This window comes from Vidua macroura, chromosome 9 (assembly GCF_024509145.1).
Source record: "Vidua macroura isolate BioBank_ID:100142 chromosome 9, ASM2450914v1, whole genome shotgun sequence".
In the NCBI taxonomy this organism is placed as follows: domain Eukaryota; kingdom Metazoa; phylum Chordata; class Aves; order Passeriformes; family Viduidae; genus Vidua; species Vidua macroura.
Genome location: NC_071579.1, coordinates 14,912,450 through 14,937,401, shown reverse-complemented (window position 1 = coordinate 14,937,401; position 24,952 = coordinate 14,912,450). Strand labels below are relative to the sequence as shown.

Here is a 24,952-nt window from a genome sequence, read left to right as displayed (position 1 = left end):
GCAAGATACTCTCTATATCCACAGTAGTAAATCAGTGTCTGGGAACGTTCCTGGGCACAAGGATGTTTTCATCTATCCTAACAAAGCGCTACAGCATTTTTTCCCTGCTTTTGGCCTGTGCTGACTATCAGTGTCCCAGGCAATTCCTGGAGAGGCTTTGGAAGTCAGCATGCTCCAGGAGCCATTCCCAGCAGGCAGCCTGCCTGCAGCCAACCTGCTTTGGAGACTAACAGCTTCTGATCATCGGCACAGGCTGCTTGGTGCCAGCTGGCCCGAGCACCTAGGAATATTCCTGGGTACATTTAATTTGGAAGTACAGACATTTCTCTCCTTTCTGAAGTTAGGTGCCTATAGGAATCTAATCACTTCTGATGTCAGTGCCCAAGCAGAATGAAGGAAAACAGTGTAACATCCAACTAGTTTCAAAAAATGCTATTCTCTGCCATAAGGGACTCCCTGGAACTAGAGAGACAAAGCTTAATGCTAACCATAAAAGGTATGTCATGGTATGGCATTATTTATCCCTGCATTTTTTAACATTTAAGAACACCGCTTTTTTCTCTCTTTTTTCTTTCCCCCAAAATAGGAGAAGTACAATTACAGCTTTAAGAAACCGAGAAAATGAACAATGTTCTAGCATGTGACAAAGAAAGAGCTGTATCTTCAACTTAGTCTTAAAGCAAGTTCCTGCATCAAGAATAACTGATTTGTCCATTCTATGGCTACTTTACACCACATGGTTCCTTTCACACTTTTAAAAATGCTATTGTAGTCTTAATTAGGAAGCAAAGCAATCTCAGGATGCTGTAGAGTTTTCTTTTTGATACTTTATGGACATCAGGGAAACTGATACTGACACCAGTACAGACCGATCATAAAATCATCATATTTTGATTTAATACTCCTAAGTGAAATAACAGCTTTTAAAAGTTACTGTTGATGATTGCTTCCAGTTTCTTTAGTATAATTTACTATCAACTGTTTATCCCTTAAGAAAACTTTGCTTTAAAGTCATTAAACATTTCCCCAACAAAAATGAGCAGATTTGAGGGATCCACTGACTCATTTTTTGTAACAATGAAACTGATCTATGTCAAATACTTGGCAGGTCACAATGACACTACTGAGAGTATGGATCATATTTAAACACCAGCCTGGGCACCTAGTTTCCCTCTTCAAGAATGAGAAACATCTTGAGAATTATACTGTCTTACATTTTTCTGAAAGTAATACAAACTGAATATTCACGGAATGAGTCTCGGGAACAGAACTGTGAACTAATTTTCATTTCCTTTCAGTATTTAATTAGGTTCCTTGAGTCCGCTCCTAAGTGTCTCTGTTTCTGTTCCAGAGGGCAGAAGAAACCAGATAAAATGGACACTTGTTTCATATTGTTGCTTTTCAACAATATGAAAAGCAAAGGTTTTATGCCACCTTCATCATTAAAATATCCCAGCAGTCTCTCTTAACTAATGAACTCCACCTATCTTGCACGTCTCACCTGCTCTCTCATTCTTGTTCTTTGGGTATGGAACAGGCTGCTTGGTTTTTTTAAGATTTTAATGATTTCCTTCCTGTAAAAACAAAAGCAACACAAATACACTTCTTCACAGAGAAGGTAAAGCTGGAAAAGTGCCTTTTTCTGTCAGGGTGAAAGGCAAAGGCACTACCTGAGTCTGAGGTCCTGTGAGAGCTTGTCCCACAGCTGTGTGCATGCCCCTAAGCCAATCCAGCCACCTTACACAGCACTGTTATAAAAGTGTGCTGCTGAAAATCCAGCAAGCCAAGGAGTGAGTGCAGGGAGTCATGGAGTGCAGCCTTCACCGGGATTTCAGCACAGAAGGTACAAAGGATCTTTTTACTGGCAGTGCTGAGGATAAAAGCCAAGCACTGTTTGCTGTTCTGTGCTTGGATGGCTCATCTGGGACCTCCACACCACCACCACCACACCTCACTGCCAGCACATGCAGGGAGCCAGGGAGAAAAAGAAAAAAAAATAAATGGAGGCAACCAGGGAGGTCAGTGCTTCACCTGAGATGGAAGATAGATCTTCCTTCAGTGAGTGCTGAACCTTACAGCTGAACTGCTCTGTTGGAAAATGCTGGAAATCCAGCCTAGAAAATGGAGGGAGGATGGCCTAGTGTGCTCACACCAACTTGAGTCTCTGAGCAGACATGCTGCAGCATTTTAAACAAGCTGGTTTCCAAAAGGTAATTACAGCTGCTACTACCTCATGCTCTCCATTCTTTTACCTCTTAGAAGGTAAATCACAGTAATAATAAATCCTTCTATAGAAATGCAAAGCAGAACTAAGAATGAAATTGATGTCGCAATTTTAATTTATCACTTTCATTGCTGTTAATTTATACACAAATACTCTGCCATAAGTTCCCCTGGAAAATAATCCAACTCCTTTCAAGCATCCCCTGTGAAGATAGATACAGACAATGAGTTTCATGCTGTATTTTAGTATGTCTTAAAAGATTTCCTATTTTTTTTCAAGTTGGCGAGAAGAACATGCTCCTGTAGCAAGACAAAGCACAGCACGTTTCAACCTTTATTTGAAGCTCCTGATTGCTGTGATAAGGGTTGAAGAATAATTTAAGATACATCAGCTATAATAGATCACAGTAAAAATTTCCAACGGCCTTTTAAAAAGTCTTACTGTTCTTATGCATATAAAGCCATCTGAGGCACAAACAAAGTTGTACTTTCTGGCTGAGCTCACTTCACAACTCGCCGCTTGCTTCCAGTGTAGATCACTAAGCCACATATTATCTTTTAAAAATTCCTCAAGAACTTAAGCCCAGATAAACACCACAACATACATTTTTCATGGCTATCCCGCCTATTTCATGGCACAGGTCACACACAGCGGCCAGGACCTGGCCATGAGTGTTATCAGGTCTCCCCACTGCAGGGTTCATGGTTAGGGGCAGAGTTTATGCTGCAGAGCATCCCCTAGATGGGCACAGGGTGGCAAGTGGGGCATGGAGGGCCAGGAACAGACACTGTGGAGCTATTGTGGCGGAGAAAACCTGGAAATATTTTGAACTTCTTTGCAACTATTTCTTAGAAAGTAAGAGACCATGGGAAAAGCTCAAATGTCTCAAACTCCAGCTGATTTTGGAGGGGGAAAATCCCCATGGATTATAATGAGAACTGTACATTCCAGAAACTCCTGTCTGTGAGAATGTGGGTAAGCTTTGGTACTCATCAAGGCAGCAGACTTTCCTACCATCCTCCTTTGCCCTCAAGATGACCATTTGGTATATTATACAAAGACAGCAGCACTACTGAGGATAATTGTGTTGTTTTCTCTGCCAGGTTTTCAGAGAAAGCAGACACATTTTGGGGTGTTACTGATTTCAGATTAAATAAAGTATCTGCAATTTGCTCACCAGCATTATTTTACTATTACCTTCATTTTAATACTACTTAATTATTTAATATTTCAATTTGTATGAGAAAACAATTTCATCTCCAATCTAGAAATATCTCCCTAAAATCAAGTAAAACATTTTCAATAGGTAAATGTCCGAACTGAGTTTTTTACTGACTGAGATAAGAACAGTCTTCAACAATATACTGAAATTATTTGTTCAATCAAATGTTTACAAGTACATTGAAATCAATTGTTACATTAAAATCAAATTTCTTAATTTTCTTAACTCCAAAAAATTTCTATTCTTTCATGACTGTAAAATCCAACAAGAAACCCATATGCAATTAAACAATCCCTAGCCTAAAATTTTAATCCAGTTGTTCAATAACTTCAATTTCTTTGCAGTTTTTTTTACTTTCTTATACTTTTATAATACCCTCAAATATATCTTTAAAACTTTACAGCCCTTTTCCAACAGCATTTGGGGTGGGGTCTCTCAAAAGAAGCACATTTATGAGCTGCAAGAGAGGAAGAAAATTCAAGTACCCTTACAGGAGGGCAGGGACACTATGGTTATGAGCTCAAATTTTGACGTATCCACCACTACCTATGTAATTATTAAGTCTCCAAGTTTTCATTGAAATTGCTTTTTGGAATTATCTCGTACTGGACTGGTAACACTGCACAACCTCTCAATGCTCCAAACTGAAAGGAAGTTATGTTGTGGCACGGTCCCTTTCACAGTAGCAACTGTGGGTATCCTGGCTAATGCTCATGGTCAGGGACTGCACCCCTTCTGCTGGAGAATCCCAAGGGCAGCTCACCCAGTCAGACACTTTACATTGAGACCTTTCTCTGTGGATGAGCTGGGGATGGTATTTGGAGAGTTAAGAGTCTTACAATAGACTGTGTTATGATTTCACTGAAATACATCTCAATAAATGCTCAATTCTGCACTAGAAATTATATTCTCAGTGTGTGCTGTATTACGAGTCAGCACTCAAAATAGTGGTGAAAACCAGAGGCGTCCCCTCCCAAACTACCATTCAGGAACTGGGCAACTAAAGACACAGCCTGGATGGAGAGGAACTGCTTTTTTAAATGGAGACAGACTTTCAAGCTTTTCAGACTGCACATTGATCAGTGAAATGTTATAAATACCTTTGCAAAGTATTCACACTATGCAAACAAAAATAACTCAGCAATAAACAAGGGAGAAATAAATTAGGTCATGTGGAAGAATGTAAATACTGTTTTTCCTCCATCTGCTTCATCTGGGTAAATAAGTCCAAAATCCAGCAGCAGGCACAAAAGCCCACCCACAGACCAGGGACTGAAGGGCAAAACCAAGCTATGACAGAATGGATAAGGAAATGGCTGCAGTCTATCAAATGAAAGATGATGACTTTGTTGTGAAGAAAGAGAGGGGAGCTCTGAAGTGTGAGGCATTTATTAGCCCTGTTCTGCACCAACCAAAACTGCCCTGAGGCCGTGCTCCTTCGGGTCCTCCTTAAGAAATGGTGATTATGAAAAGGCACACTCATGCTACAGTCACCAAAGGATTTTGGGTTGCTCCTTAATTGGTAACTTTAGAAGCTTCAAAATATCATTTTTCCTAATGGAAATGGTACATGAACTGTTTATAATCTGGTGCTACATTTTTAGTAAAAGGAAAAATATAGATATGTTTGTGCTTATAGAGCTTTCTGTGTTTACAATAAGTCTTCTGCTTCTCAATTTACAAATGGAAAATTTTGAAATGACATTTCAAAATGTCAGAAATGTTCAGCATTTGAAAGATGGCTCAGTAAAGGCAAGGAAAAACTACTGGAGAGACTAGATTAGACTTTTGGTTTGGAATTGGAAAATATGCCTTTTGGCATATATTTAATATTATTATTAGTTGCAGTAGTAGTAGTAAATATTCAGAAAATATTAAGTAATGATTAGGATCTAGGATAAAATGCTCTAGCTGTAATGATGGTTAATATAAATAAATACAATTATAGTTTATAGGTTCTAGACTTAAACTACTTTAAGTACTTTAACTGCAAGACCTTGTCTGGCGGATCTAAAAAAAAATCCCTGTATTTCAGTGATATGTGTCTGCATTTCTCATGAATCCAGACATAATGTATAAAACAAGGTATTTTATGGCTTTTATATAAATAAATCATCAACTTGGAAAAAGTACAACATAGTAGTAGAAAGGAATATATTAATTATTCCAAGCTGTCAAATCAGAATGACACAAAATGATTAATGAAAGAACAGATATATAATGTTGGACATATCCTGACCAATATATGGGTTACATACTGACATACTTACACTGGATAGTTACAAGTGTGGAAATCAAAAACACAGCCATGGCATAAAATATAAAAGGAACTATTTCATTAAAACTTGTCTGCTGAGATGAATGAAGGGCAAACAAGGTCTTACCTGTGTGAGGATTAGACCCACCTTCTTAATAACAGCTAGGGTAGGTTCTTAAACATCCACCATCAGAGCACACAAGTTCAATCAGCCTGAATGAGATCCCAAGAAATCAATACAATTCTTGCCTGGCCACTTCAAACTATTACAGAGCCCCAGTGTGGAGCAACAGATTACAGGCTGGCTGTAATTTTTCCCTGGAACAACCCAAACACAGTTCTTGGGCCTTAATGAGTTTGGTTCAGCATGAATAGGTCAGCAAAGTGCAGAAATCTCTTTTCTCAACTTCTCCATGTAGAAGTGGTGTGCCACCAGCTCTGTTCAGGTACTGGGGACAGATGTCCTGTGCCAATGTGTGACTCATGGATAATGGAACAGAAAGACATTTTTAGTCCATTTAGTCCATGAAAAACTCAGGAAGTACAGCTTTGACTGCTGAAACACCCATGTGGCTGAATCAAAACCACACAAGATGACAGAAAAACCTTCAAGAGCTTTCTATAGCAGTAAAAATAAAGTAAATGGGAAAGGTCAGAATCATGTTCCTTAAGTCTTATTCTTTAAGCAAAAAGACATTTGAATTGCATGCTACTAGATACTTACAGCTCCAGTGACTTACAGTAAGTCACTGTCTGAACACTTTATAAGGATCCAGTGACTTCCATGGGTAACCCCTATTGTACAGCTATAATGTTGGAAAGGGCCAGGGTCTAGCTTGTGCAGACAGGACAGCACATAGTCCTGGAAACCCCAAATTTCTCCCAGCAGTACTTCCATTAGACTCTATGCGTTCAAGCTTTAAAAGTTCTCCCCACCTTTTATCTCAGCAGCACAGCAGGAAACCATCATCATTTCTACAAAAACACTTTTCTTCCAATCAGGATAATTGTTCTCCTACTTTTCCTGAACACTTTTTCCCACCCCTCCTAATTCAGCTCATCAGTCTCAGTAGAGTTTTCAGAACATCAGAACATCAGAAAATCCCCCTTTCTTCACTGACTGAAAATTTCAAATATTTGTACATCACTGAGTTCTCCACCTCTTATGTTTACACACATCATATGGGCAGAACACTTTAGGACTTTTAGCTTCTTTAGCCTCTCCCCATAAATAACTCCTTCTATACTTCTCATATATTTGTGCATGCCACTACACTTGAGGAGATTCTTATGGGCCAAATCTGTTCCTAAGAAAATTGAGAGATATTCTTGCAAGCTTCCTCTCAAAACTAGCATAAAAATAAAAGAGTTCTTGGAAAACAGGCTGAAAATTAATTCTAAGTCTGCTGTCTATGACCAATACCACCTACTTAATTTTGCACTTTTCTTGCATGGAAATTGTGGCCCACAGAGTACCTTGCTATCCAAATAAACAGCTTTCTTGGATGAGAACCTTAAAGGGATAATGATTTTTTCAGAACGTAGAAGTCCAAGTCTTTTCTTGCACATCAGTATGTGTCTGTGATTACAGTATGTGTCTGTGATTAGTACCATAAACAACATGGGGACACATAAATAAAAGCAGGTTTTACTAATAATAACTACCTGTGGATACAGAAGGGGCCTTTCTGATTGCACAGATATTTCTAAGCCATCTGGATGTCTGTAGGATACAGCTTGCAACTCCATGAGACTACACCTCATGTAATACCAAGCATTTTACCAGGGTTTAATGAACTAAAAGATGGTTAGAAGTACTGCTTAGAAATACACAATGTTGTTAATAAATGTCTTCTCTCACTAGGGTTAGATTCTAGAGGAAGAATTTTGTATCATCAGGTTCTCACACTAGTAATTATAGCTTACATTTTGAAAGCCAAAACCTTGCTTTCATGAATGCAATTTGCATCAAAATCTGCACTTACAAATCAGGGAGAAGAGTTTTGCACACATAAATTAATTGCCAACCCATTTTCTAGTGCTTGAACTGCAGACAATTAGCTATCAATCATTACTGACCTGGGCTTTACTCAGTGAGGACACAAAGAGTAAGGCTCTGCAACTAATACCAATCCCACAAATACTGCAGCATCCTAAACATCCCCAAAATCTGTCTTCACCTGACAAAGAATATACTCTTTAGCAGGAAAAGCTGGTACAGAACTGAAGGTTGGAGAAAGAAGGAGGAGAGAGAGGAAAAAAGACTGATTGGTTCTCAATTAATATGAAAAAGCTGATCTCTGCCATTGAGGAAAATTCTTGCACCCCCAAGTGCTGACTGATTGTGATGAGGAATGCTTTATCACCCAGATCCAGACACCCTTTCATATGGTGATTATTATTCCTGTCATGACCCTCTGGTCATCAAGCCACAGTGTCTTTTGTCACGAAACAACTATCCAATAAGGAATAATCTAGGAATAAGCCTGTAGCATAATATCTTCTGCTTGCTTATACACACAGCGGGAGGAGGAAAATCTTCTTCCTGTGAGTTATTACCTGCTCTAATCCACTTTGGAAAATAGCAGTATTTCCTTAATTTTGTGAAGCATGCAAACATATATTTCACAAACTACAGCTACATGAATAGCTCAGACCAGAGCTGAAAGCAAATCTTAAAAGCATTCTCAGGTAATAAAAAACAGTCCAGCACCACCATCAAAGCCATGGCAGCACAGAAACTATCAAATATTCACATTAAACTTGATAAGAACATTCAAAGACTGAATTGCATGCCAACCTGCCTTCATGTTTAATTTCATGTTGTCTTCTATAAGGCTGATGTCTGGCCTAATTCCTGATGCCATTCTTGGAGCAACAGCTTTGACAAACAGAGATAAACATGTACAAAACCCCAACAAATGCTGCATACTACCTAAAACATTAGGTGTGGTTTAGTTCTTATGCAGTTACAGAGACATTTTATATTAACATCGCCGTCATCCATACTAATATTATCCAACTACAATCTGCTTTAGAACTTATTTAACCTTCCACACACTACTTCTCTGGTTTTTCCTATTCACTTCCTTGAGAAAGGGGCTACTCCTCTGCAGTCAGATAGTGTAAACCACACTGAAAGCATCCAGGGAAGAAGGGCTGGGAACCCTGCTCTGGGAGCAGAATGAGGAACCATTTCTGGCCATACAAGCCAGTTTTTTTTTATGTCTTTTCTGTCTCTACTGCCTATGTAGATCACCTAACACAAGGGCTGTTTTGAATGGTTTTATCCAGCCAGCAAGCTAACCCTAAGTAACAAATACAACAATACATATACAACTGTACAGAATAAAAAATTAATGGTGTTAGAGAAGGATGATGCACAGAGACATTATGTGTGACACTGGGGAGGAAGTGGGGGTAAGTGCGCATGGTTAATATGAAAAGATGTCAAAAAAAATGAAGCATAATAATAGTGCAATTTATCCTTGCTAAACGTACTGCACTGTGCTATAATTAAATATGAAAACCTAAATTTATCTCTATGTTCGGCTGTCATTAACTTAACAGGGAGTGCACATGTTCTAATCTAATGGCTGATTTTTTTCTCCATGTGCAGCATATTAAAATGTATATTAGCCTCAAGGTGCATAAACACAAAATAATAGACCAAAGGTTTTGGCCTGTGGAGAAAAAAAATCCATGCTCAAAGGCCATCAAGTAGCTGGTGATGCAGGGGAGACACTCACTTAGCCTCATTAAGCCGAAGCTCTCTTTTGCTTGTCTTTTGTTCTGCATGACAGCAGCCTCTTTGTTGTATAATAATTCATTCCAAGTTCGTTCCAAGCTACCGAAACTGGTGAACTGTGGCCATTTTAATGAGCAGTATTGGTGGTATGCATAATCTGGAAGCCACGTGGACCAGGCAATCACAGAGCACTGCAGCCAGCAAAATGAGATACTGTCGAAATCACAAATTTGTCAAGTTGTTTTTGGACAGGGTATTATAATAAGCACTAAAATATGCATCTTATTACTCTGCATCTGCCAGTCAAAGATCACTGTAATGAATGCATGCTGCAGGGTATGACCAGGCCGTTTCCCTAAGTAAAACAAACTGCAGAGTACAAAAAAAGAATTATGTATTTTTGGCAGTGCCTGGATTTTTTTTTTTTTTAATCCTTTTGCATCAGGAGTTGGATTTTCCTGGCTTGATGTCCACTGCCAGCAGTGAATGCACTAAAACTGCCACAGCCAAGGAGTTAACGTGAAATACATGATTTTCTTAATAGTTACATTATTGCCTGTGCATCTGAAACTTTAAACTCCATGCTCAAAGCAAATGTAGAACACAGTACATATAAACCCCACAAAGATTAAAGTATTTTAAATACACTTTAATAATCCTAGCTCCTTTTGTTTTATACATTTCTACTGCAAATAGCTTCACCGTTAGGGAGATATATTTTATGTAACCTGCTCTCTCTGTGAGAAGCAGCACTGTAGGTAATCACAACATAAAATTCCATAATAGAACAATTAGGAAAAAAAAAATTTAAGTGGTCCTTTTTTTTGTACAAATTTGTCAGACTCATAATTGAGCTCAGCTTGAAAGGCTGGGAGGTTCACCAATGGCAGCAAAGCTGGTAAATATGACTTGTGCAGTGGGGTGCAGAGTCTGCTCTGCTGGCGCTCCCCAAAACACTGCTGCTGATACCCCACAGAGAACCATCAGACTCTCACCTGAAGCAATGCCTGTGGAGGCTTTTCATCATCAGATGAGGAGCTGATGCAATAAGTGGGGAGCAGAAGGAAAGGACTTATTTCTTCATCTGCTTGCAGATAATGGTGCAGACATATTTTGGCAGAGCCTTATTTTTGGGCAACCCAACAAGCATTTGCAGCAAGAGTCCCTGTGTGTGCTGATGCAAGTTCCCATAATATCCTAAAGTAAGAGGTTTCTTGATCAATACTGGCTAATACTTAAAAGGCTTTGTCTGGCTGAAAGCCATTTTTCAGGTCCAAGTTTTAGCTAATGGGAAAGGGGATCAAACAGCTCTCTTGGGTTTGTGAGGCCAGGTTTGGTAGCAGGGGGAGCTACAGGAGAGGCTTCTGTGAGAAGCTGTTTGAAGGTTCCCCATGTCCAACAGAGCCAATGCCAGCCCGTGATGGAGCTGTGGCTGGCCGTGAGTGAGCCAGTCAGGAATTACAGTAATGCCTCTGTGATAACGTATTTAAGAAGGAAAGAAAAATTATTACACAGAGGTAATTGCACTTGGAGAAGAGAGGAGGGAGAACATGTGAGAGGAACAACTGCCAACCCCAAGGTCAGTGAAGAAAGAGGGGGAGGAGGTGCTCCAAGTGCCAAAGCTGAATCCCCTTCAGCCCCTGGTACAGCCCACAGTGAGGCAGCTGTGCCCTGCAGCCCTTGGAAGTCCATGGGGAGGCAGAGATCCCCCTACAGCCCAGGGAGGAGCCTCACACTGGAGTGGGGCGATGCCTGAGAGAGGGCTGTGAAGCTGCAGGAAGTGCACGCGGGAAGAGGCTCCTGGCCTGCAGACCTGAGAGAGGAGCTCATGCTGCAGTAGTCTATTCTTGAAGGACTGCACCCCATGGAACTGCTGTTCATGAAGAACTGTAGCTCGTGGGGATGACTCACATGGGAGAAGTCTGGGGAGAATTAGCCTTCCACAGGAGGGGCCGTGCACTGATGCAGTGATCAGTGGAAGGACTCCTGTCCCCGAGAAGTGGGAGAAACAACGTGTGAAGAACTGACCACTACCCCCATTCCCTGTCTCCCTGTGCCACTAGGGGAGGAAGGAGAGCCTGGAAATGAGCTGGGGAGTGAGGGAAAAAGGTGTTTTTAAGAATTGTTTAACTTCTTATTATCCTGCACTGATTTTAATTGGTAATAAATTCAATTAATATCCCCAAATTGAGTCTGTTTTGCCCACGATGATAATTGGTGAGTGATGTCTCCGGTTCCTTATCTCAACCCCTAAGCCTTTGGTTATATTTTCTCTTCCCTGTCCAGCTGCAGAGGAGAGTGAGAGAATACTTTGGTGGGTACCTGGCACCCATCCAGGGTCAATCCACCACAGCTTAAAGCTAATTGTTTTACCCTCTGACTCTTCTTCAGAACTGGTGATAGCAATATGGGAAAATGGTTTTTTTCATCCAATGTTAATTATCTTATTGCAATCTCTATATCAACGTATGTTAAACAGTCTGTATTTCCAGCCACAAATACCATTTTTTCTAACTTTTTTTATGCAGTGCTGGAAACAAGGTAACAGTTCTTTGCCATACTGGGCAAATTTGTTTTCCTAAAGAACAAGGAGCACTTCCAAAAATGAAGGGTGAAAACCTCTGCTCAGTGATGGTAGTCAGGTCAGAGGTCTTGAAGAATCTGAAGGCAGACAAAATTTATGATGCAACAGTGGTTCTTGCATGGCTGTGAGTTCTCATTTAATTAATTTATTTAATAGAAGAGTTAATTTAATATTTTGTATGAAGTCTGGTCGATATAACAATGCTTTTTCTCTGCCATACAAAAGACTATTTAGATTTGACTGCAGTACAGTTAGAATTTAGCAGGTTTATACTGTTTGGAAGACTCATATTTTAGTACCCACATATAACTTGTAGGAGATGAGTATTTTAGTCCAAATGGGAAGTCTGTTCCAATGGGAAGTCCATTCAGAGAAGAAAATCAGAAGGTTGCTAAATTTAAGGTGATGAAATTTCATTGAAGTCGTACACTGTGTATGTACAGCATCATTCTCTTTTATCTGCCTGACGAATAAAGCCACTGTCTATAAATGTGTTTTTGCCAGATACAATTTTAACATTTTTAGTGCAGCACAACCTTAACAGTTGAGAACTACCCTCTGAGCTTGTTTGGGGGTTTGTATATTTCTGGAAACAAAATGCTTAAATTATTACTTTTTGTTATTTTTAATTTTTTATCATTTAGACATGATTAAACAAATACCACTTGTTCACAACTCCTGGTGCTGAAAGCAAAGTATGAAACATCCATATATATTCTTTTCCTATAAACCCACACCTACCAACTGAATAAATGGCAAGATTTTTGTTTAGCTACCTGGCATGTATAGAAGCCACTGCATTAAGTATGATTTTTATAGCGGACTTTAATGGAAGTTTTTACAGAGACACACTGTAGCACTTCTATGATCACCAGCTGACACAGTGCATTTCTGGGACATAATCACTTCAGCTCTCTGGATTAAGACCAGTGAGCAAGTAATAAAAGAGTCCTGTAACCAACAGACAAGGTGAGACTGTGAGACACACATGGGATCAAATTGCACCTCTGGGGAATACTACACTGTGTTCAGATACCTAGTGAGAACAGAGTTATCTTTATTGCTCCTGGTCATGTATGTTCCTGAGAAACTCGTGAACATTATTTTAAAACATAATTCTATTAATTTTGTATTGTAAGGAGGCGAACTGTGCCCTTCCTCTGGTTTATGCAGTCACCCTAATAACTCTGGGTTGCAGGAGTGTGCACTACATCTTAACTGTCTTCCTGACTGCATCATGCACTTGATCTTAGTCCTAAATTCATTCTGAGGTAAGTGTGCTTTTACACAAGTTCTTCCTTGAAGGAGTCAGTGAGAAGCACTGTGGTGTCATCTTTACTTTGCCATTCTCTCATCTCAGCATCAAGATTTGCACACCGAGATTAAACGTGAGACAGGCTGACAACTTTTATTCCGTGCAAAGGGGACTCAGAGTTGATATAAGTGACAGTCATCTGTGCCAAGGTTTCAATGTCAGGTCCTCCCACAGAAAAAAAAAAACAACAAAACAACCCAAACTAAACTCAATAAACCGTTTGAAAAGGAATGAGGAAGGAAGCCCAGAACTCTGTCTTAGCCACCTTTGTGAGCCTGAGACAGCATCTGTGCTAGGACTCTCCTCAGAGCTGTTACAGATATGGTTACAACCACGGGAAAGAATGAGTAAAATTGGTGGAACTATGGAAACCTGCATCATCCAGTGGCTGGAAACCAATGAAGCTGGCATTCCTAACTGGGAATCTCTCTCCTATTACAGGCAGTGTAGTACCACAGGTCACATCCTGGACAATGGCTCCAGCAGCAACTGCTGTATTAGCAAAAGGGAAAAAGCTACTGAAAAGACTATCAGAAAATAAATACCGCTGGCTCTAGATGATAAATTTAGGGTCTACGTACAAAAATAAATAGATTCTGCAGCAGTGAAAAACAGAAAAAGAGCACTCAAGTTTCCAAAATATTTTCCAGTGCTGTGGTGCTTCTGATATTTCAAGGACTATAAATTATCAGAAGTATTAGTTTCATTAATGCAGAAGGATGAACAGATACTAATCAACATGAATCTCTTTTTCAGCCAAAGCATTTTATGTTTGCTATTTAACTGCTTGTTATATTACACTATTTAGCAGAGTACTTTCAGTATTCTCTCTGTTTAGGAAGGAAATTATTGTGATAAATGTAACACCTGACAGTGATAACTATTCAGTTCGTCATTTATCTATTGACTGCATGGCAAGACAGCTTCAGTTTGAGGTTAGGAGTACCATTTAGAAGAAAGTATTTATCTTTTAGTTTACTCTGGTCATCAAATACTACAATATTTCATGACAAAACTCCACTGTGTCACTCTCCTGTGGCAACACTCTGCAGTCAGCATCTGTTTGATGCTGAAACCAGGACAGACAATGAATTATAAAAAGAATAGTTCACCATTACATAAAAATACAGACATTAACATTCAATATTGCACTGTGAATCAAAACAGATACCATTATGAACGTACTTATCTGGGAACAGAATGGCTCCTAAATCTGTAATTTATTTAAAACTGGTAGAGGCTCAATGAATTTGTAGACAATCAGAAAGCAAATAGTTCTTGATGCTGGTGAAAATAATTCTCCCTCAGTTCCTTATTATTAAAATATCAAATGTCTGAACTTCCTATCCTTGTGATTCTATTTGAAAATAATAGTAATCTTGTAAGAAAAAGGAGGATGATTCTTATATATTATTTTAATCTATTGCACCAAACCCACAACATATCAAAATCAGCAAATTCACTTTTTTTTTTTTTTTTTTTTTTTTTTTTTTTTTTTTTAATGCAAATGCTTATGTTTATTTGCTGCTTAGCTTCTTAGTAGGTCTTACTGAAGAAACTGCATTTCATCTCATGGTATATACCAACACAAATTGGGACAACTCCTTATGTTTCTATAAAGCAGGATTTTGACTGTCACATTTTACTTCATATATAACATATACATTCCCACACATTATTTTATCAATGAGAAAATATCAATAGGTTATTTTCTCTGTTCCAAACAGAGATTAAGGACATGCATTTTAGCAAATTCATTTTAGCAAGAGACTCACAAACATGTTAATGACTTGCTGCCAAGCAAGTTAGATATTTGTGTTTGAATTGAGATGAAACTACAGTACTTAACTAAATTTACTAGGCACAAGTACATGAAATCCAATATTGATAATAATTTATGAAAGTAAGAATACTGATTCCTACAATACTGCAAACTTAGTTTATGATAACATAATTAGTTACACTAATAACACTGCTTAGGCACAGTCTTGCTAATTAGGATATTATAAATATTAATGATATCAAGTCTTTGTATTTGATTGCCCCTAGTAGGATCATTTATCACGGTATTTCCAGTTACCAGAGTTATATTATTTTTCTTTCTTTTCCCTTGATTGTTCATTCCTGGACAAACAGCCATCCTGAGCTTATGCCTAAAATGTATCAATAGCTTATCAACAACGCAGCCTGCTTAACTTTAAATGCTATTATTTAGTAGGAATGTTACAATGGTATAATTCAGTGCTAATTCGAATACACAATAAATTATATTCTGTATGTCTTTTAAATATCTAACAGAGCCAGCCACACAAGATTACATAGGGCTTTGTTTTTATTCTTTTTCATGTGACCTCTTTTAAGTTAAGATTCCTTTGAATTATTAAATGCTTCCTTAAAGCATATTTTCACGCAACATTTTAAAGTTAATTATCGATGTAGTGACAAGCAAAAAAAGACTAAAAATTACCATTTTTTTCCTCATTCAAAAGGACGGGAGAAACATCTTTGACAATGGCTGTCTGTTTAGTAAAATACAAAGGTAATACAAAGACAGAACACTGACTGCAGCTTGAAAGAAGTATTACAACAAATCTGTAACACGAGTTGGAAATGCTGTGTAGGTTTCCACAGGTGTTAAAGGAAAGAAGTTTAGCTATAACCCTTTGAGCCTGGTTTAACTGCTTAACATAAGTAGATGAAAATGAAACTGCTTATATCTTGGTTTATTTTTAAGCAGTGTATTATCCAGAGCTTTAGGAACAGGATTGTCTTTCCTCCTCGAAGGTAATGTTATAATTTTCAGAGCTCCACAGAGAACAACAACAATATAGGAGTCTCTAATCTCCTGCTAAATCCAATTCCAGTCATCAGCAATGATAAGCAGAGATTTGGAGGCGTTTGACACTCCAAATCCTATTCTTTTGTAATTCTTTACTTTTTACAACATTTTCAACAGTCGTACATCAGATTTTTGGAAGGATAATCAATAGGCATGATGTATAACTGAAATCAGTCTTCAAAGTGATCCCCTCTAGTAACCAGAAACAAAAGCTTGGCCTCCCTGCTGTGCAGGTATTTTGCTTAGAGCAGGAGGCAGCCGGGCATCAGCAGGAAGCCAGTTACACCTCCCTGCTTCTCAGGATGGATCAGCAGGTGCCCTGGTGGAGGGATGAGCAGGTCTGGGGCAGCTGCAACCCATTGCATCTGTCAAAAATCTCCAAAAATGCTTTTGTAGCAGGGAACTACTAGAGCAGAGAGGAAAGACGGTGCAGAGGATAGGATTTCATGCTGACCATCATTTACCTTCCTATTTCATCACAGAATTTCTAGGTTTAAATGATCTTGCAGAATTTATTAAATTGTCTGGTGTCACCAATCCTCACTTAGAACTTCCCTGTCATGCAGAGGATTTGGGCATCAGCACACATGAAAGACCACAAGATGCTCAGGTATGCTGATTGAAGGACCACTCCTACCTGATCTCACGTTCCAGCTAACAGCTGGTCTGTGACTACCTGTCTCATCTAGTCAGAGCCAGTGCAAGAGGTTTTTTGCATGTCTCCTGAATGTTGCACCCTGGCTAAAACACCCAGGAGCTTCTGGCACACAATATTAGGATCAATCTCAAGTGAGTTGAGTTTCTTTAAAACAAGCAGTTCCAGAACTTGTTCTAATGCATTTTTAATTTTACATCTTATATTTTTTTTAAAGACATGATGTTATGAATCACGTGAATCATATTCATATTTATAGTAAAAATGTTAGCCTGTATCAAGTCATTTCAAGTTTGTCTTCTTAAGCTGCCTACATATTTGTTAATATTCAGAAGGAAAATGACTTGGTGACTAATTATGACAGCAGCAGTGATTAATCAAGGTAAGTAGCAGAAACTGCATACAATGATTATGGAATTACGTTCAAAACAAAGACATAGTGTTACTACACAGGAATGGCAATAAAACAACATACCTTTCCCTTCAGATCAGCAATTCTAGGTACTGGTTTTCCTTTCTGATGGCACACGGTTGCAGGACTCTGTCCATTCCAGTCATCAAGTTCCTCAATGCTTTTCAGGTAGAGAAGAGCTCGCAGTCCAGTGCAGTAGTCATCAATAACAGTGAAATCTTGATTTTGGATCGCACTGCACACCTACGAGATACAAGTCAGTTATCAGCTCCATCCTGGCACAGAAGCATATGGAATTAGAAAGCTTTTTGGATTTACTGATTATCAGGTGGCCCTTCCTGCAACCCCACTGGGAAAGAACTACAAGGATTCAGGATTATTGTCTGATTAATCCTATGTTATGATGTCACCACTGCAGTTCATGAAAGAAAGGGCTCAATAACACCAGTCATGCCCAGATTTCCCAGCAGCAGCCCTTGGACAAGACCTGAGGGCTGTTCAGAGATAAACCTACAAGCCCAGCCCCAGATATGCCTGCTGGGGAGCTGCTGCTGAGCACGTCAGCACATTGGCAAACCACCACCTGTGCTCAGAGCTTTGCCTGCAGACACTCAGTGGTACCCCCCAGCCTGCTCTGTTCAGGAAGGACAGGCATAACCAGTTAGTTCCCAGCCTAGCAAATCACAGAACCACAGACTTGCTGAGACTGGAAAGCATCTCTTGAGATCCTGTTATTCAACCTCCAACACAGAGAAGGGTCAACTAGAGGAAGCTACCCAACACTGTAGCTAGTCAGGATTTGAATATCTCCAACTACACCTCTCTGGGAACCTGGTTCAGTGTTCAATCTCCCTTGAAGCTTTTTTTTCTTATATTCAAATTGAATTTTCTGTGTTTCAGTTTGTGCCCATTGTTTCTTGCCATTCCACTGGATAACCCTGTGATGAATCTGGATCCAATGGAAGTGTCTCAGCAAACAGCACTCATTAAACTGACCTGTATGAGGTGAGCATTGCCAGGCACAGAACAGAACAATGCCCTTCTGCCACTCAGTGCAACTGAGATGCCAGACCACTTTTTTTAAATACTTTGGAAGCATAAATAGCAATATAGCTTTATAAACATATAAAGTAGTGATCCCTGATCTGCAGAGCTTAACATGTACACACAAAACTACTGACTGCAGAAAATAGTCTGACCATTTACATGGGTTCTTCTAGAGCATGTTGGGGATATCAGCTCAGGCTTAAACTCACAGAAATCCCCAAACATACTGACATGAATAAAAAAATCCCCGACTGTTGTCTGAATACCTTCTCATTAGCTAAACTCTAATCAGCCATCAGTGACAAGGTGCAGGGTTGATTGAGTGCCATTAATTATCAGTCCCTGGAAATGCTCTGAAATTCCAGAGGTGTCAATGTTTTCAGGCTCTGATTCAGCTTTTATTTTATTATTGTAAAAACTGAAAGGAATGCTCCTGATAATACCTTAACTCTGTGCACACATAGTGAACACAACAATGAAATAGCCACCTACTTTAGAACATGAATTGGTGCACACAGACATGCACAAACATCCACACTTCTTGGATGTGGAAACACACTTTAAACCATAATTGACATCAACACTTAAAAAGCACAGGAAATATACTATTGTTTTCCCCATTTCAGAAATGACAATACAGCTTGCAGTCCTGAAGACAGGTACACATCACATTGGGAAATACCACATACTACTACTGAACAAGAAAAAAAAAAGCTATAAAATAAGCACAATAACATTTTATATGCAGTGCATTTACATTACAAAAAATCTGTTTCTCTGGAGAAACAGTGTGGGCGTTAATTAGGTCCGTTATACCTTCCACAGGCTTCAAGACTGTATTTTTTTTTTGGATGGCAATTATAGAGAGCATCATAATTACTTCCCGTACAGGTTATTTAACTGCAAAACTCCACTGATGCTTTTTGTACAGCAAGGAATTCTATGGGGTTTTTTGTGCATGGGTAACACTTTTATTATCTACTCTTAAAAATACTAAAACCATAAAAAAAAATGCAGTTAAAAGCCATGTCATGTCACTTGAAACAAGTTCAGACACTTTTGTCAAAATCCTGAAATATTTTGACAGGATGTATACACATGAGATACACCCGAGGATACCTGTAATAATCTTATAAATAAAGAGGCTTTTACTGTTTTCCAGCTTGTGGTGCAGCGTTATGAACTGCAATAATATAAAAATGTGTGTAAGATAATAACACACTAAGAGCTAACTATTTGTCTTCCCTGTGATTCTATATGCAATGCACTATTTGTCTTCCCTGGAAAGCCAAGAAAGTTCCAGAACTCAAGGCAAAATGCAACTTTTAAGAAAAATGTAAATGTCTGCACTAAAGAAAAATGCTACATGACATGGAAAGGCTTAGAACAAAGAAATGGTCTCAAACAATCCTCTTCCTCTGTTGAAACCTTATGACTGTGGTGCCCAATGGTGTGGATAATTAGCAAAAGACATACCTTTCACTAATTTCACTGGGATAAAAGCAAGTGCTTATGTTTATGGGCCTTTCCTAGAATAAGAGAGCTTCAAACATTAACGCATACAAAACCAATTGAAATAGTTTTGCCATGTATTTGGCAAATCCCAAAATTCTGAGCTTATGTTGCACAAATCAGATAGTTAGAGTTGTATTTTAGGTTTAAAGTATCTTCCATCAGTCAGTGTAGAAACCTTTGCTGCCTTTTAAAAGGTGCTGAACAAAGTCAGGATAAAAGGTCACCATGACCCATCAGCCATGACAATTCCTACACCACAGAGAGAGGTTTTTAGCATCATACCTGGCTGCCTCTGAATCACCAGTTTAAATGACACTGTGTCCTCTTTTCAGCACAAGAGAAGTGGCAATAGACCAGGTGAGACTCAAACTCAGGCATCCGGAAAAATCACAGAAGAACTGAACCAGCCCATCTCCACACCTCATTAATGTCCTGCTCTGCTCCAGCTGCTTCCCTGGGAGCAGGCACTGCCCTCCCTTGCACAGCTCAGTGCTAAGCCCGAGCCCCCTCTGCTGCAGTCCACATATTGCTGTATCCAAAATGGTTGCTACCACCTCTCATTTAATGTCTTATTAAACCACGTGAGGAGGAGATAAAGGTGAGAAGTGCTGTGTAAGGGCTGCTGTCCCTGCCTCGCACACCGACGGAGCAGCAGCAGAACTGCAGCCAGCCCTGCCCACCCAGCCCCTCTCCTCAGCATCAGGCTGGGACCCACCAAGCACAGCGGAATGTGCTTCCCTTTAGACCCTGAAGCAAAAACCTGAACAGCAGTGAGGCTTTCCAAGTGAGAACACACTCCTGTTGTGCTGTGCTGTGCCAGAGCAGTGGTCTGTACCCCGTGGCCAACAGAAGCCGCTTACGGACGAGTGCACGAAACAGAGCGCGCCCGGATCCGCTGTGCGTGCGGTTTGTCAGCCCCGCTTCTGGCAAGCAGCAGTGCTGGGACTTTGCACAGCAGGGATGGCACCTGCTTAATATCCCTTAATCCTAAATAATCCAAGTGGATCTGTTTAATGAGTAAATTAACATTCAGCTGTTCACTGACCCAGCCTTCCACCTGAAACATTTAGGTAGAAAGTACCTTCTGTGGAAGATGAGAGACTGCCCTGCAGAACATCCTGTGGGATGAAGTGTGTGTGAAGCCCAGGAGAAGCCCAGGTCACAACAAAACTGTCAGCTCTACTGCTGACAAGTGCTGTCCTGCTGTCTTGCTTGTGTTGGTCTCTAGAAGCTGGACTTGAAGAGAGAGGTGCTACATTTTTCCTGTTTAGGAAGGTAACATGTATTATTCATATTGCACTAATATGCAGGGAAATAAGTTTGCACAAGCTTGGTTTTACTGCATTGCCTGGCTCTGTCCCAGTAGTAGAATTGCTACAATTTAATTTTTAACATGGGAACTCCTTCCTTTTCTCCCAGATCCAAACTCCAATGATGGCCCCTTATATCCCAAAAGAGACACCTAGGCCAAGATGCACTGTATGGTCAATTATACTGTGCTCTCAGTATTCTGAAATCTAAAACTGCTCAGCATAAGTTGCTGTAAACAGCTTAAGTTACAATTCTAATCTATACAGACATGTCTGAGATACTGAAAGACACAATACCTGCTTTGCTGCTGGTAAACAGCCAAATTATCTCATTGGAATGGGGATGTGAAATGAATCACAGGTTAAGGCTCTAAGTAAAACTGTTCTGCAAAATGCAATGATGGGACAGGCATGCAAAGGTCCCTGCTGATGTCTTTCAAAAGAAATGACCAGTCTGCTCTATTACTAAATAAACAAAAAAAGTGAGTTGAACTTTGTCACAGGATCTAGACACATTACAGCTCCTATTTGAACTGGAGTAAATTGTAAGGAGATTATTATTATGTAAAATAATTTTTATGGGTTACGAGATTTTTATTGAACACTCACACAAATCTGAAACTTTTAATTCATGTATTTTGAAGAAAAGTTTACTGCTGGTAACAGGTACTTCTACGTCAGTCACAAAATATTGGAAATGCCTTTGCTGTTAGCAGAATCATTACACAATAAAGAGATGTCAGTTTCTGGAGTGTTTACTGAGGCAAATCCCCTGCACTGTTTATTGAAAGCTCTGTCTGTGTAAGGCCTTCCAGTTTTGTTCGGAGGCTGTGTTTCTAGAAGCAATGGGAAAAATACCCAGACAGTAAATTTCATTTCTGTTTCACTCCCTACAAAAATGGAAGTGGTTCCTGTCCAAACTTTAGCATATCCTGAGGGACTGCATGGAAGACTTGTGCCATCTCTGCAGAATTTGGACATAGTGCCTGAGGCATTTCCAGCCAGACCACCCAGTAAAGCAATTCCTATTCAGCGCATTTTCCCTTTGGGAGATCTTGTAGAGGAGAAATCTTTTTCTGTAACACTAGAAGAGGAAACACCGAAGTCCTCTTCAGGCTGTGCAGTCTCTCTTACCCTGGGACCTTCAGTTTTTACATAAACTCATTATTAGATGGCAAAATCCCAGCTGGACAGGTGATGATGGAAAAGATAGAGCCAAAAATGAACCCTAGTCCCTACTTGCATTATTTCTATTCCATCAACAGCTGGGATTTCAGCAGAGGCCACAGAGGAGATGCAGATCTAGACAAGCTTGTGTCAGATTTCCCCCCACACTACTTTCACCCAACAAGAGGTATTGCGTATAATCTCATATACTGCTAGATTACCTCAAAAGACTGGAGCAGGTCAGGGAATCTAGACTGTTCAATAATGTGTTGTTTTGCAAGAAGAGGGTAAGTATTCTTGGTGTGACAAGATCTGTGCGAACAAAAATCCTGTCGTGCTCCAATTTGAAAATTGTTTCAAAGCACTCTTAGAAGGCTTTGCAAGTGAGGAATTTGTTCTGGGAGTCAATAGCTTGGAGAAATTTTTAATTTTTACACGCCTTTCAAATATATGTATCTCTCTTCAGGATATGGGTGTAAAATAATTGTCGTTTTTATGAAAACAGAAGTATCAGTAAGGAGGCAGATGGGTGGCAGTGATACACGGTCTAGAAGTAAGAAGATTGATGGGTATATATTTGTATATATAAATGCAAATCACATAGCTTTACTGTTCTACCATATTAGTTTCCATTTGTTGTAGCTGTAGAACATCAAAGCAGTGATGTCTCCGTATATTGCATTTAGTGGTAATGTAAAGGACTACCAAAAAAAAAAAAAAATCAAAGTGAGAGTTTCTAAGTAGTTTCCTGGCAATTGAGACAGCAGGCTCTTTCATCTGCGCTGTAACTGTGGCAGTGCATTGATTTAAACTCCTTCTGAGATCTCAAATGCTTTTATATTCGTAGGTCTCACTGGCTGCTTTCTTTTTGCCTTTTTTCCCCTTCAAATGATAAAATTCTAGCATTTAGCAGAATGCCATCTTGCTTCACCAGAAGATGGAGACTAATTTCAGCTTTGGTTCTAAACTGCACAGGATTTGTAAATAAAATAGCTCTCAAAATGCCATTCGATTACGAACTTGGCCTTTGACTTCACAATTTCTAATATTCTGACCACAGCAAAGGGATAAACAACTATTAGTCCTCTGAGATACCTGTGAGAGGCTTTACAACACATTAACAATTGTGCTTTGCCATTAGTTTAGTTGACTCTCTTTGAAATATTTTTACTGGTATGCTCAGTACCAGTAAAATTGTAGTAAATGAAAGGTTTACTATTTTATATTATAATATATTTTCAGTTTTAGCACTAATTGCGGCATGCAACACTAATGATCTTTCTGTAGAAGCTTTCTTTTCCTATTAAAAATTCTTCCTGATAAGTATGAAGACATAAATTCACCTTCTTGTTGGAGAAACATTTATGAATGCCTGAGCTGTTATTTAATGCATAGTTGAAGCTTGATTAGGTTCTATTGATTAGGATTCTTGTGAAAAAAAAACCCCGAATTTGTGAATGAATGCAAGATGGTTCAGGAAGGACTTTATTTGTGTCCACCTGTGTATCTATATGAATCGCCAACATTAAGAATGCTAATTTTATTGTAGAGGGCAAGACCATTATGATCATTTGGGTGAGGCATACACACAATTTAGGATTTATTCTCAAAGGCAACTAGCAAAAATTGACTTGACTAAAGGAATATCTTTCTGGTCCATGTAATCTATATGCTGCATAGCTCTTGCCTATGGAAATGAAAATGTGCATTTTCTAGCCCCTGTAAAATAACTTGGAGATCTGTGCCCAGATCTCCAAAGCAAAAAGCAGCAGACACTGCACAGGTTGTCTGACACAGTGCTCATAATAATGTGGTAAGAACTGCAATGTGAGAGCATGCAGACAAATACAATCTCCTCTGAGAGGCATTTTTGTAAATACAACCTTCAGGACACCAATGTCTACGGAAAGGCTGCCTCTATAATGATGGTTCCTCCTCCTCATGTCTTGTTGAACACCAACTTACCAGAACATTAAATGCGTAGCCTAAATTATCCTTTCTATCTAATTATGACTTCTGCTAGAGGGTTGTAGGATTAAGAACATTAGGGGAAGTGGTTTATCAGACAATGTGGTACAATCTTGGGAAAAAACCTCGAGACTCATTGATTTAAAGAACAAATTTGCAAAAAGAAAAAGCTTCCAAAATATTGATATAGTACAGATGGAACAATTTGATTCACTCACATTAGCTGCTTAAATGACTCTAGAGATAGAGGTTAGCAGATGGGATGTTACTTAACAAGTCTTCAGATACTGGATCAACGCAAAACTGAATTGGATGATAGCTGATAGCCTTTTGAAAACATTATGATTGAACTAATATGCATGAGCTAATGAACTCCTATTTGTTTCAGAGTCTAGTACAGCTTTCAGAAAGCAGTTTGAAGGACTGAAATGTTACATCTCTGAATTATGGGGGAAAAAGCCCACCTAATCTTTTTTACTAAGTCCTAGACTTAAAGTCCTAATGAGTAGAGGGCTTACTAGTGACACTTGGAGGGATAACACACAGAAAATTCAAAGATGCTAATAACTCCAGGCTCTGAAAAGCAGGCAACCATCCACAAAAGGCTTAAGAAATCTATATTAAAAAAAAAAAAAAAAAAAGGACTGGATAGTCCTATGCCATATGGGTCTCAGTAAGTCAGTGAAGTA

The 24,952-nt window shown here is 39.2% G+C and overlaps 1 protein-coding gene across 1 annotated transcript in view; it reads right to left on the bottom strand.

The window, feature by feature from the left end:
• The window catches only part of DPYD (dihydropyrimidine dehydrogenase), a 339,310-nt gene that overhangs the window by 28,982 nt on the left and 285,376 nt on the right, over window positions 1-24,952 (bottom strand). Inside the window, exon 20 of the mRNA XM_053985511.1 lies at window positions 17,320-17,499. Coding sequence (XP_053841486.1) covers window positions 17,320-17,499 — 180 coding nt within the window. The remainder of the gene's footprint in view (window positions 1-17,319; window positions 17,500-24,952) is intronic.